A 13,642-nucleotide genomic window follows, 5' to 3' on the forward strand; every position below is an offset into this window, starting at 1 on the left:
TTGATATCAGCATGGGGTTGGTGTGTTCCAGTCCCTTACCTACTCTTGTGGTTCCCAGTGTATCGTCATGTTCTTGACCCAAAACAACCCCTCCTTGATCCATATCCTCTGATGGATTAGTTCTTTTGAGCCCTTAATATGGTGTTCTTCAAGGAAGGACAGTAAGGGTTTTGGACAGAAGGAACTAGTACCCAAGAGCAGTGGGTGGAGAGAAAACATTTACAGGGTATTTCTGCCCTCGGTTTTATCTTCTCATCATTTAGAATGCCAATGGAATAAATGGGTCTGTTAATCAAACAGCGCTGAGAGGTTAGGTCATTGGAAGCTTTTTAGTCATTTTGTGCTTTTCAAGAGTGAATTTGTTAGAATTATGCTGAATACCCACTTAAAGCCTCAGCTGATAACCCTACCTGTGTTTTATAACTCTGCACTGTCAGAACTCATAATAAGTCAAACATTCTTTCAGTGGTGCTCATAAGGGAGGAAAAAAAAAACCCCACAAATTTAAGAGTAATTTCAGATTGTAAATGAAAAGGAGAGGCACGACTGTTCATTTGCACCAATCATGCCTTCCTTTCATCTGCTCTGATTAGGCCTGGTGCGGTTTCATCAGACCCCTCCATCACCGAGCTGTCACTCCAGCCGTCTGTTGATTGAAAACAATCAAGGCTCTGATGGCACAATTATTCTGACCCTTTAACTAGAGGCTGCTGTGATAATGAAAGGTTGATTATGATAGTTTGTGCCTCTTTCAGTTTGCCAAGAAGGTTAATTTGGGCATCAAACGGATGTTTAATGGGCGCTTGCTGGCTACACTGAGGTAAATGAGAACGTGCAGTCCTGGATATTGCACGGATATAGTTTGGCTGTCAATCATTGTCATTTGGAGTTTGTGCCTCACACTCTGGAAATCACATTTTATTTTTTCCTTGGGATTTAATTTATTCTGTGCCCTGAGGAAGTTCTTTCACTCGGTGACCTTCACAGCAGCTTTCTCTGCCTTTTTTTTTTCTTTTTTCAAATGGAGCTCAAAGGCAAAACACATCTAGAAGAGCATTTTTCTTTCATTCTCACTTAAAAATGGGAACTTTAAAAATCCATCCTTATCACTGCCTTCCAATAGAGCAAATGTTTCCATTCCGATTGTGCGGTGGGGAAGTATGAACGACAGGGATACTTCAGCCAGTTTGCTAATGCAGCAGGCAGCTCACAGGGTATTTCCACGCCGTTTCCTACACTAACCAGCAAACTCGCAAACATCGTCAATTCAGAAGGGGCACGTGCATGGAAGTCAAGGTTCCATTCTCCTGACATTTCCCTCCCTCGCGTGTCTCACCACAATTTGTTGAATTCCTGTTTCCAAGTGCAGCATCTTACTCCCTTTCCCTCCTTCTTGGGGAGGTGGAAGCAGGGAGACAGAAATTTGTCTCTAGTAGTAAGAAGGTTATTAGAAGTTGCAGATACCAATTTGTATCAATTCAGCACCTTATCTTGCTATTTCAAGCATAGCGTAAAAAAAAAAAAAAAAAGAGGCAGACACCTAATAATGCTGGTGTTTACAGTATGTGGCTCACTACAATCCTCTTTGATGCATACCTTTTAAAAAGAAGAATAAAAGAAAAGAAAGAGTAAAGAAAAATTATTTCTTTATTTCTGTCTCCCAGCTGTGCATAGTGGTCTCCTGGACTAGACACCTGAGAGTGAGCCTCATTGTTCTGCTTTTTCATTTATGTTGTCTTCAGTTTCAATTCCCCCAGTGAATGTTCAGCAGTGTATTTCTACCTAGCCTTGGACATTTTTCTCACATGTCAAGTCAACTGGAAAACAATTAAGTCTATAGTGTTAAGGTGACAGCATCATAATGATTATAATTTTACTTCAAGTATTCTGTTTTCACATTATTTATTTCGTTTTTTTTTAAAGTAAGCTATTCATTTTTTAATATAAAGAGAGCCATTATGTGATAATTCAATCTCACCTGAAGAGGCTCCAAAAATAAATTAAGTCATTGAATTCGGTTATTGTCTTAATGCAGCCCTTATTTAAGCAATAGTGCTATTTAAAATGTTTATTTAAAAAGAATAGGATTGAGGGTATACACACACACACACACACACACACACACACACACACACACACAGATACATATGGTCTCACCAGATACTTCGCCACACTAGACCACAAGTGATTAGTTCTGTTTAGCTCTATGGACAGGGTGGATAAAATAGCCCTCAGGACTGCTTAGGAAAATTATCAATGAGTTATGCCTTGTTTCGTTTATGTAATGGGGAGTTAAAAGGTAATGGGGGGGGGAATTTCAAATCAATGAGTTTTTGGTATTTAAAAAAGTCTTAATTTTGTTATTAATTTATGGCATCTGTGACAATGAGTGATTTTATTTTATAGATTCACTGTGTTCACAAACTCATGGGACTTAAGCAAAGACTGTTTCTTTTTAAAGGAAGTATAGCTCATTATTTCAAGTTGTTTTGGTTTAAGCCTGACTGGGTTCCTATACTCCTTGATCTGTTGTACCCTTTATACCTAATCGTGGAAAACCAATGTCCCAAACAGACTGCTTTTCCTGTGTCTTCCTATACCCTCCAGCACATGCCCACTGCTGTGCTCTCACATTGGCTCTGTTCACCAACACTGTATCCCCCCAGCCGTGATGTCCCCTTATAAGGTCTTGCAGAGTGCCTCCTGGCCTGGGCAGCATGTCTTCTGCTTCCCGGGCTGGGATTGGATGCATTTTCTCTTTCCTCTTCAATTCTTCCAACTTCGCCTTCAAAGTTCCCATTGCTCTTCACACATCTGGTTCCTTGACCTTATAAGGATGTGTCAGAACTGTGATTTCTCCAGGTTGCCGTCTCTCCATTCCCACTGCTTCTCGTTCAGCAAACACTTACAGGTTTCATGCAGGGTGCCAGGCACTGGGGCTGAAACAGATCTTTCAGTGTAGCCTCTGGCACGGCTACTACTGAATACTCATTCCTTCATCCATTGCAGCCCACTCTTCTGCACAAGTCTTCTGAGATTGTCAAGGCCCTGGGTCTCCTGCATTGCACTTATTTTTCCACATATCCATCTTCCCTACATGGCTGTTGTGGATTGGTTCTCTAAGCTACTTCCCCCAGCCAAAGAATGTATGATAATTGTGCTAAAGAATGTATCTTTGACAAAAATATTACTTGTGTATTATACTCAGAGTTGTTGCAAGGTGTGAATAGAGGATTCACTGTTCCCAGGTTATTTATGCTATGATAAAATGAAGTTAGAGACTGCAGTGTGTAAGATTCTAGTATTTACTTTAAAGTTTATTTATTTATTTGGAGAGAGAGAGTGCGCGCACAAAGGGAGGGGGAGAAAGAGAGGGAGAGAGAGAGAATCCCAAGCAGGCTCTGCACCTTCAGCACAGAGCCCAACACGGGGCTCGAGCCCATGAACCGTAAGATTACTACCTGAGCCGAAATCAAGAGTTGGACGCTTAACTGACTGAGCCACCCAGCCACCCCAAGATTCTATTGAAACATCAGTAGCCGAGCTGAAATTCGCGTAGTGGTGTTCAGTGGTGGGCATTGCCTTCATGTGTATTCTCTGCAACTCACTGAGAAGGTAGGCTCTGCCTCCCCAGCCCACCAGCTCCATTCCCTTGATAGTAGAGTCTGGCCCCCAACAATGTTTAGTCGTACACTTCATTTAGGGTGCTCCCCTACTTCAATCAATGTGCTCCATAGCTCTAACATAGCATTTAAAGTGACCATTGAGGATGATTTTCTTTTTATTTGGAGGCTGCCGACATTAGAACGTTAAGTGCAGCTTAGATACTCCCTGGACATCTAAATTCATCATAGTAATGTTTGTTTGAGGGATTTGACTATCTCTGTCTGTATCAGTGACCTGGGGCAGCTGCTTGAGCCTGTGAGGTCCTTTTGGTCATTAAAGGTTTAATTTCAGGCAGAGAGTATGTGTGCCAGTGAACCTGCTATTGGTTCATTATTATTGAATCAGTTCATAAAGAAATATTCCAAGGCTTGATGCTCTCAGGATGCTCCAGGGCATGTTTACAAATTAAACAGCTTTTTTTTTTAACCATAAAATTTATATAAGTGTGCCAGCAATATTGAAAACACCCATGAGGGAAATGGCAGCATTAAAAGATGGTTTTTGCATGTGTCTGAAAATCTGCTTACAATAGACAGAATTTGCAGAACTCTAAATTTGCAGGATTTTCCTTCCCCTAATTCCAGTATTCCATGAGTATATTTTATAGGGATGAGTTAAGACATTTGAGGTCAAGAGTAAGCCTTGAGTTTTATGGTATTAATAGAGCTTGGAAGTGAATGGCAAATAAGAATGTGTAGTTGTGGACTGATTAGAATCCTCTTTCTCACTAAGTAAGTTCCTGGCACATAATGGACACTCAAAAAGAAATTGAGGAATGGATGAATAAAAAATCTAAAAGAAAAGATTCATGGTTACATCATTTGCCTCAGAGCAACAAAACAAGAAGAAAAGTAATCAGCTCAGACAATCAATCATTATTTTAGTTGTCTCAAGCCAGAAAACTTAGCTTATATATGTTTTTCCTAGCAACCCAGTGAACTGACTTGAGATTTGAGGGGACTTATGGACATGAATTCAAGTATTTTTAATGAGAGACTCAAGCCAAGTGAAGAAAGTGGATATATGCTGAGTATTATGCAAAAGCAACCAAGTGTATGTCTATATCTCTCTCATCATTCATTTATTCATTCATTCCTCTCTGACATGGGATTTAACAAAGCAACAGACCTTAAATTACTGAGTTAGAATTACTGGGTCCATTTCTGTGAAAACAGGCTCATCGTAAGCACTAGTTTATAATCTGCAACAGATTATTTGTCATGCTTTTATTCTTTACGACACGTGAAGTACTTAATACTGTGTTGCAACTTTCTTTTTTTAAATTTTTTTTAATGTTTTTTTTTAACATTTATTTATTTTTGAGACAGAGAGAGACAGAGGATGAACGGGGAAGGGTCAGAGAGAGAGGGAGACACAGAATCCGAAACAGGCTCCAGGCTCTGAGCCATCAGCACAGAGCCCGACGCGGGGCTGGAACTCACGGACCATGAGATCATGACCTGAGCCGAAGTCGGACGCTCAACCGACTGAGCCACCCAGGTGCCCCTGTGTTGCAACTTTCTTATGAATTTCTCAGAATTCAGCAATTTCTCAAAATTTATACCAATATTTCACAGTACTGTGTTCTATAAAAATAGTCTGAATTGGCCGCTTTTATCATGAATTCAAAAGAATAATTGAATTGAGGATTAGTTCCATCTCTCAGTGGCACCTTGCCATCATGTTAATTCTGTATATGGTCTAAATATTGTAGTTTGCCAAGCTCCGTCACAGGCTTTCCCTTTCAGTCCTCTGGAGACACCTGTGATGTAACTAATATCATCCTTGTTTTGCAGATGCTGAAGCTGAGCCTCAGGATGCCAGTGTTTTTCATAAATGCCCAAATAAGTTGCAGAAACAGATCTTTGACATCAAGTCCTGCCTCCTTCTTTACTGTGTCACATTCACCACTATGGGTGCATACGAGTTAGTGATAGAAAAAAGCATCAGATTTTCCTGGCCATTTCAGCGGTCTTTGCCCTGATAATCCATCTTCGTTGCATACGGTAGCTGGGAAATACAAAATGCTGTGACCCATGTAAGGTCATTCTAGTCCTATTGCCAATGGGATGTAGCAGGGTTTTATTCTGTTGATCGAGTTGGCATTCTGTCATTTTCCAGTGTTGTTCTAAAAATATGAGCTTAATATTTCAGTGAAAACATGCAGTCTCTTTGGTATTCAGAAGGATGTCATATATAAATACGTAGACACTAAGATTTTACTTATTTTATTATTATCAGTCCAGCTTCAAGTAATATTCTGATGCCATCAAGGAGTAGGTGAATGAGTATTACTTTTTGGCTCAGAGACCATTATCAGGTCATTGGAAGGCAAGTAGAAGAAGTTATTTCTAATTGTTCCTGTATTTTGCTAACATAGGTGGAGATGAAGGGTGTGTTCCATTTTCCCTGCAGCATTATTGGTACAGATGATTGTGGTTGTGTTGGTTGTTCTGTGGGATATTTTTCCCATGTGAAAAACTTATACATAAGTTTGGGGATGGTATATTTCAAGACAGTCCTGAGGTAAAAATTTATGTGATTAGTTTGAAGAATGTTTGCCTTGATATATATAGTCTCCTTCTGAGAATTTAAATAAATAGTACCTTGAAGCAGTTGTCTTACAAATTTGAAATGTGTGTTCTTTGGCTGAGATTATTTTGTTTTTACAAGAGATGGTAACTGTTAAGTGAGATAATATGTTCTGAACAAAGTTGTTCCCAGGGAGAAAAAGACCATGATCTGACCTGATTGTCTGCATGTGCACATAAACATGCATATATTTCTGGTGAGTATAGAATTATAGACAAAAAAATCACTTTGTTTTTCTGAAAAGAGATTTATAAAAACTATGTGTGCTGTGAAAATCTGGAACATGGTTACTAGACCTAGTGATTAATTTTGGTTGTCTCTACCACCTATAGGAAGTTTGGAGGATTCTAGTTTAAAATACTACTTTTGGTGGATGTGTAGGTGACATATATCCTAGAAGTAGAAGAGACTCTCTCATCAACTCACTTATTTTACAGATGAGAAGCCAAATGACTGGTGCAATATCAACCATACTTGTACTGTTCTTTCTATTAAGTTTTCAAAGGTTAGCTCAAACTGGTGGCCAGTTCTCACAGGTGGAAAGGACACAACAGTATACTAACCTCATCTTTTTTCCTATGTTTATTTTCTCTTCATTTTGATATGCAACCCTTATAAAATCCTTTTGAAATATCCTCTTGTGTTACAAGACTGAACCAAAGGACAACTCAGGTCACTTTTTGTTTTGCCCTCTTAAATACCTGGAACACCCCTTGGTCTCAAGGGATCTTGCTTTTGCTATTCTTTGGCACGTAATTAAATATATAAATATAATACTATATGTAAAGATGATTATCGTGCACAATTTTGTTTTCTCAATTTTTTATTTCAAAATAATTTCAAACTTAAAGAAAAGTGACAAGAGAAAGGATAGCACAAAGAATACCCATACGATTTGCTGATTTCTTAAACAAATTACCTCATGTACTTTATCATATATTCTGTCTCTGTCTCTATCTCTCTGTCTCTCTTTATAAATATCTAGATCTCTATAGATACATATCAAGAGAGAAAATACAGGAGGGAAAGAGAGGGAGGGATGGGGGAGAGAAAGAGAGGGTTTTTTTCTGAGCCATTGGAGAGTAAGCTGTATACATTATATTTTTAAAATCCTAAAAAAAACTTGTAACTATTCCTTTTTATGTAAATCCTTAGTAAAAGGCAAAAGATTTATACGACTTGAAGACAAACCAGACTATCACTAGGCATACGTTTTATCCTGAGATGAAAATAAAAGCATTTGTTAGTCTCCAACTTCATAAAGTTTTAAATGAACAATGAAAGAATATGTGTTATTATCATATCTGCTAAGCTGAATATTCTTTTAAAAATATGTCAGGTCTTTTCTTCTGACAATATATGAACCTTGGGCCTCATCAGATTTGATTCTATTGAAATATATTTCTTGGAGGAAAAAATCGCCTATGTGTCTTATATAAGTCTATAGTCAGCTATAATGGTTAATGTGCAACCTCCCTTGAAAAATCTGTTTTACAAGCAAAATGTTGACACAGTTTTAATTATAGCACTCGAGTGAACACTGTTATAATTTTTAATATTCCTCCATGGTAACATTTTCATTGTTCTGGTAGAGGAAAATGCCCTGATCCTGTGTCCCTAGTTTCTGGTGATTTAGGATTTTACGACAATGTTGTCTTTTTGAACAGAAATTTTTCATTTGGTCTCAAAGAAGAGAATATGGCCACAAAATTTGGCACATTTATTTATTAACATGAACTTTACTCTCTATGGCAGTCATTACTCTGGTTTAAGATGTCATTATTCAGACTTCACATGACTCATGTTAATGCGGTGAGCTTCTATGTAGTTTAACATGGTTAAGTCTCAACACCTGCTCACTCATTCTAGGGGAATCGTCCACACCTATGATCTAAAGAAATTGTATACATTAGGAAGGTATCTTGCTAAAGTTTTATGTTTATGTTACTAGGATTTAAGGCATTATAAAATAATGTATAAAATGATGTTCTTTAATGTAATGTATAACAGTCATGCACCATCCCTGTGAGGACATGGACTGGAAGATGGAAAGTTTGCTTGATACTCCGTTTAGAGAGGAAAAACTGTCCATGCATTGTCACTTAGTGTATTAAAAGATACTTCCATGGCTTGCCACCCCGGTTGGCCAAACGCTCTTTAACATGCCGGCTCTTTTTGGAGGTTTAGGAATGTCATTTGGTTGTTGATTTGCTCTTGTGCCCTTTCTTTGTCCCTTTTTGAATTTGCAGAAGTGTGGAATTGATGCTGCCTCTCGGGCACTGAGGGGAGACTGGTGCCCTGGCTTATCTCAGCAGGATGACAGGACTGGCAAGGATATAGACACTTGTGCCTTCACAGCGTGGGCTCCTGCAAGAGGGAGGGTTTGGTTTGCCCCTTCAGCAAAGCTGTCTACAACAAAGTTTTAAATAGGAGAATAATTACAGGTGCCCCTGGCCAAGGGGGCAGAATAAGGCTGTGGGCAAAAATATTAGTCCTTGCTTACTCAGCTCTGGCTGATAAGTATTGTGATAAGAACATCCTTTTCAGTGAAAATTTGTGAATTAAGACAAGGAAATAGTGCTTTTGAACACAAATAAATAGTGCTTTTGAACAATGTGGCAAGGACTTTATCTTTCGTTAGTGTTGATTAAAAAGATTTGATCTCTCATCTGAAGAGAACTGCCTCTGTAAAGGGCATTTTTATATGCATTGCAAGACATAAAGGACTTGTATGGAAGATGTGTATTCTTGGATTTGGGATGACTTTATAATTCATATATATTTCAGGAAATCTCTGAATGTAAGGTTTGTTATTATTTTGACATTACTTTGGGTTCATTTTGTGTAGTATACATACAGACAGACATACATATATAAGCAAGAGTTAGACTTCAAAACAGCTGCTGCTTTGAAAGGATTAGGAATTTCAGATTTCAAAACAGCAGCTTCTGGCTGTGTTTGAGTATGAACAATAAAGGAATTTGGGTTCCTTTGGATTCCTGAGGATTTACAATATTAGGAATGTAATGTTTGCTCATTGATATATTCCTGAAATGCATGAGTAAATTGTATGTTTTAATTGAATTAGAGTAAATTTGTAGAATTTAAGATGATATACCATAGGATTTTACATGATATATCATATAGGCTACTCCATAGAATGGTAATCAGTGGGGATACACTGAGAAAACTAATAGGAAAGGATTGCCTTTTCTATATATTTTTGAGCCAGGTTTAGTTAACAAGAAATGACCTAGAATTAAAATACATATTCCGTAAAAGTAAAACAATAATTCAAGACTCAAAGGATGCCTTTTACCTTAAATATTTGTTCTTTAATTACACACTCTTTAAAGCATTAAAAGAATTTTTAAAAGCATTAAATATATGCTTTTTATGTTGAAGTAATCCATAAATGAGACTTATTGAAAAATACTGTCCACCTATCTTCAAGCAAAACATACTTAAAAAATACTTTATTTTTTTAATTTAACTCTAAATATGGAAGTTATCTTTGGTCTTAATTACATTCTATCTTAAAATAATTACTGATGGTTGGTACGCTTAGGTGGCTCAGTCGGTTAAGTGTCTGACTCTCAGTTTCGGCTCAGGTCGTGATCTCATGGTTTCGTGGGTTCGAGCCCTGCAATGAGCTCTGTGCTGACAGTGCAGAGCCTGCTTGATAGTCTCTCTCCCTCTCTCTCTACCCCTCTTCCGCTCACACTGTCGCTGTCTCAAAATAAATAAATAAAATAAAACTTTTTAAAAATTTATCAAAAAAATGATTACTGATGGAAAAATAATAATCGGGGCACCTGGGTGGCTCAGTCAGTTGAGCATCTGACTTCAGCTCAGGTTATGATCTCATGGTTCGTGAGTTCAAGTCCCACATTGGGCTCGCTGCTGTCAGTGCAGGGCCTGCTTCAGATCCTCTGCCCCCATCTCTCTGCCCCTCCCCTGCTTGTGCTCTCTCAAAAATAAATAAAAAACACTAAAAAAAGAGAAAAAGAATGATGATATGATACAATAGAAAAATAGTTGTATAATTTAAAAACTGGGTTTGTTTTTCTTTTAGGTTTTTTTCAGCTTTATTAATTTATTTTTGTAGTTTAAAATTGTTAATGTAAATTCCAGTTAGTTAACATACAGTGTAATATTAGTTTCAGGTTTAGAATTTAATGATTCATCACTGACTTACAACACCCAGTGCTCATCGCAACAAGTGCCCTCCTTAATGCCCATCACCCAATTCACCCATGTCCCCAACCCACCTCCCCTCCAGCAACCCTCAGTTTGTTGTCTATAGTTAAGAGTCTAAAAAACTGGGGTTTAAGTTCCAGCTTTTCTAATTAGTTGCACGACTTGAGGTAAGAGAGATAACTTGTCTAGATTTGATTTCTGTTTGTAAAATTGAGAAGCTTGAACCAAATACCAAATGGATTCTAAAGTGTTTTCTTACCCTAATATTTTATTTATTTGAGGGCTTAAAAGACTATGATGTTCATTGCATTGCCAAGAACCTCAAATAGAGGTGGTTGGCACCAATCATGTGAAGGAGTAAAACAAGGTCTTATATAGGTAAGTTTAGTACACTGCATGCTGTTGTGTGGCATTTTTAGAGTTTATAAGGACTTTAGAGGAAAGCCATGAAGATGAGATAATAGGAAACCAAAACCTGTGATAGGTAGATAATTATATAGAGGAATTGACATTATTTGTTCAAGAAGAATATGAGAAATAGCAGAAGAACAGTTGTAAATAATTTTCCCTTCTTAAAAAATATTTTTAATGTTTATTTACTTTAGAGAAAGAGACAGAGTGTGAGCAGGCGAGGAGCAGAGAGAGGGAGACACAGAATCCGAAGCAGGCTCCAGGCTCTGAGCTGCCAGTGCAGAGCCTGATGTGGGGCTCGAACCCCATGAACCATGCCTGACCTGAGCCGAAGTTGGATACTCAACTGACTGAGCCTCTCAGGCGCCCTGTAAATAATTTTCCCTTTAACAAATATGTATAGCCTACTGTGTGCAGGCATTGTTCTTATCAAGGATCTGAGGATGAGATGTGTTGAAGCTGGAATAAGCTGTAGCAAATGCCCCTTGTAGGAAGAAACAATTCTCCATCAGGGTAAGATGAGCTAGACTGGGTCAGGCAAAATGCTTGGGAGATCTCCCGTAGTCTTTTTTTTTTTTTAATTTTTTTAAATGTTTGCTTATTTTTGAGAGAAAGCCAGAGTAACAGTGGGGGAGGGGCAAAGAGAGAGGGAAACAGAATCTGAAGCAGTCTCCAGGCTCAGAGCCTGACGTGGGGCTCGAACTCACAAACGGTGAGATCATGACCTGAGCCAAAGTCGGATGCTTAACAGACTGAGCCACCCAGGTGCCTCTCCTGTAGTCTTTAGAGATGATAATGCTTTGTGTTTCACATGGTTTAGGAAACATCTTGCATAATGGTACTCTTTGTGTGCCTTCCCAGACAGAATCTTTAATTTTTTTTCCACTCTTGCTAGCTTTGTCTCCAAAAAAAGTGGGAGATAAAGACTTCTGCTAATTGCTCCATTTTTCTCCTAATTAAAATATGCTACAGTTTAGAGTGATGGGGATATCAGTATGCTAGAGTAAGTAAAATAGAATAGGATTTCAGCCTGCCCTGATTTATGCTTTCTCAGTGTAGGGTGATTAAAAACCACCAGTTCCCTTATGTTTTCAAGCATAAGCACCAGAATATACTACAAAGCTAACTGTGGTCTTTAGGTTCTGTGATGCTCTGGTGATGAATCAGCCTTCAAATGGGTAATGGAGACCCCTTAAATGGGCCCCAGGATTTCCTCAACCACCTTACCTTTAATTCAGCATGACTCTGTGAAGAAGTCATGGTGTAGAAGTGATTTCGAGGTAGTTCATTGTTCTGAAATTTCTTTGCCATTTTTTTCATTATTTGGATAAATAAGAGTTATCTATGCTTTCAGTGGTTTTTCTCTTTTACATTTTTACGAAAGTAAAAACAGAGTACAATTATTCTTTTTTTAAAGTGTTCATTTAAATTCCAGTTAGTTAACATACAGGGTAATGTTAGTTTCACGCGTAGAGTGTAGTGAGTCACCACTTCCATGCATCTAGAACCCATCACAACAAGTGGCGCTCCTCAGTCCCCATCCTCTAGTCCCCTTCCTCACCTCCCCTCTGGTAACCATCAGTTTGTTCTGATAGTTAAGAGTCTGTTTCTTGGTTTGCCTCTCTCCCTCTTTGCTTTTCCCTATGCTCTTTTGTTTCTGAAATTCCACATATGAGTGAAATCATATGGTATTTGTCTCTGTTTTATTTTGCTTAGTGCAATATACTCTAGCTCCATCCTTGTTGCACCCTTTAACATTTATTTGTTACTGTGAAAGCAGAACTGCGGAGTGTTTACGTGACTCACTATATACTGTCAGAATCAGCCTTTGATTTATAGACCTTCTAGAACCAAGGTCTCAAAATATGGTGTCTTACCCATAGTAAGATCTTAGCCATATCTTACCATATAGGAAATGTATTGTTTTACCTTTAATACTAAACTATAAGTGTCCTATATTTTTACTAAAACATCCAACTTAGACTTCATTTGATTTAAGCCTTCTCAATTTTGAAACAAAAGACTCAATTTACTCTGAAAAGGCACTGATTTACTCTTTCATGAATGGGAATCTGTCTGGAATCTTCTGACTCAGTGTGGTCTATGGACCAGCAGCATATGCATCACCTTTAGATGGTTAGAATATGCAAACTCCCTATTCTCCTCTCTCCAGTTATTGAATCAGAAGCTGCATCTTGACCAGAAACCCCAGTTAATTTGTGTGCATGCTAGGTTTGGAAATGACTGGATTTAAATCTATAAACCACACTAATTCTAGCTGAGATTGCTTTGAGGTTGGTGTCAGAACAGTTAATTGTAAATTCATCTACCTTCGATTTGGAGAAAAGATAAACCCAATAACTGTGAATGATTTGTGTAATCTGAAAATATTTAGAATGATAAAATTGCACAAGTTATATGAAGTCTGTGAGAAATTAGAAATATTGGCAAGAAATAAGATAAAAATTATCCCAGAAAATACGAACTAAATGTTTGTGCACAAGGCATTCTATAATGCGTAGTATTGAGAAATTGAACATGAAAAACCTCGTGATACATGTGATATAGGCCTAATAGACAGAAAGCCAGAAATTAATCAGTGATAGATCACAGTGGTCACTGTTCCACTGCCAGTTTGATTTGTTAAAGATTTTCTTCAACGCAGAACCTAGCTGTGGCTTGTGTACTTTTCATGCAGTAAGTGATACCAAGTGCTGGAAAAACAAAAATAAACTGGAGAGTGTTAAGAGATGGATTAGAAGATTGATTATGA

General features: G+C 37.9%; 1 protein-coding gene across 16 annotated transcripts in view; it reads left to right on the forward strand.

The window, feature by feature from the left end:
- The window catches only part of KLHL32 (kelch like family member 32), a 244,234-nt gene that overhangs the window by 165,415 nt on the left and 65,177 nt on the right, over positions 1-13,642 (forward strand). The window contains exon 8 of one of the 16 annotated variants that reach the window (XM_042986834.1): positions 5,463-6,196. The exons of the other annotated variants lie outside the window; for them this stretch is intronic. Within the exon in view, the coding sequence (XP_042842768.1) occupies positions 5,463-5,597 (135 nt within the window). The 3' untranslated portion in view covers positions 5,598-6,196. Of the gene's footprint in view, positions 1-5,462; positions 6,197-13,642 lie in introns of those variants that run through there. 16 annotated transcript variants of the gene reach the window in all.

Source organism: Panthera tigris, chromosome B2, assembly GCF_018350195.1.
Source record: "Panthera tigris isolate Pti1 chromosome B2, P.tigris_Pti1_mat1.1, whole genome shotgun sequence".
In the NCBI taxonomy this organism is placed as follows: Eukaryota; Metazoa; Chordata; class Mammalia; order Carnivora; family Felidae; genus Panthera; species Panthera tigris.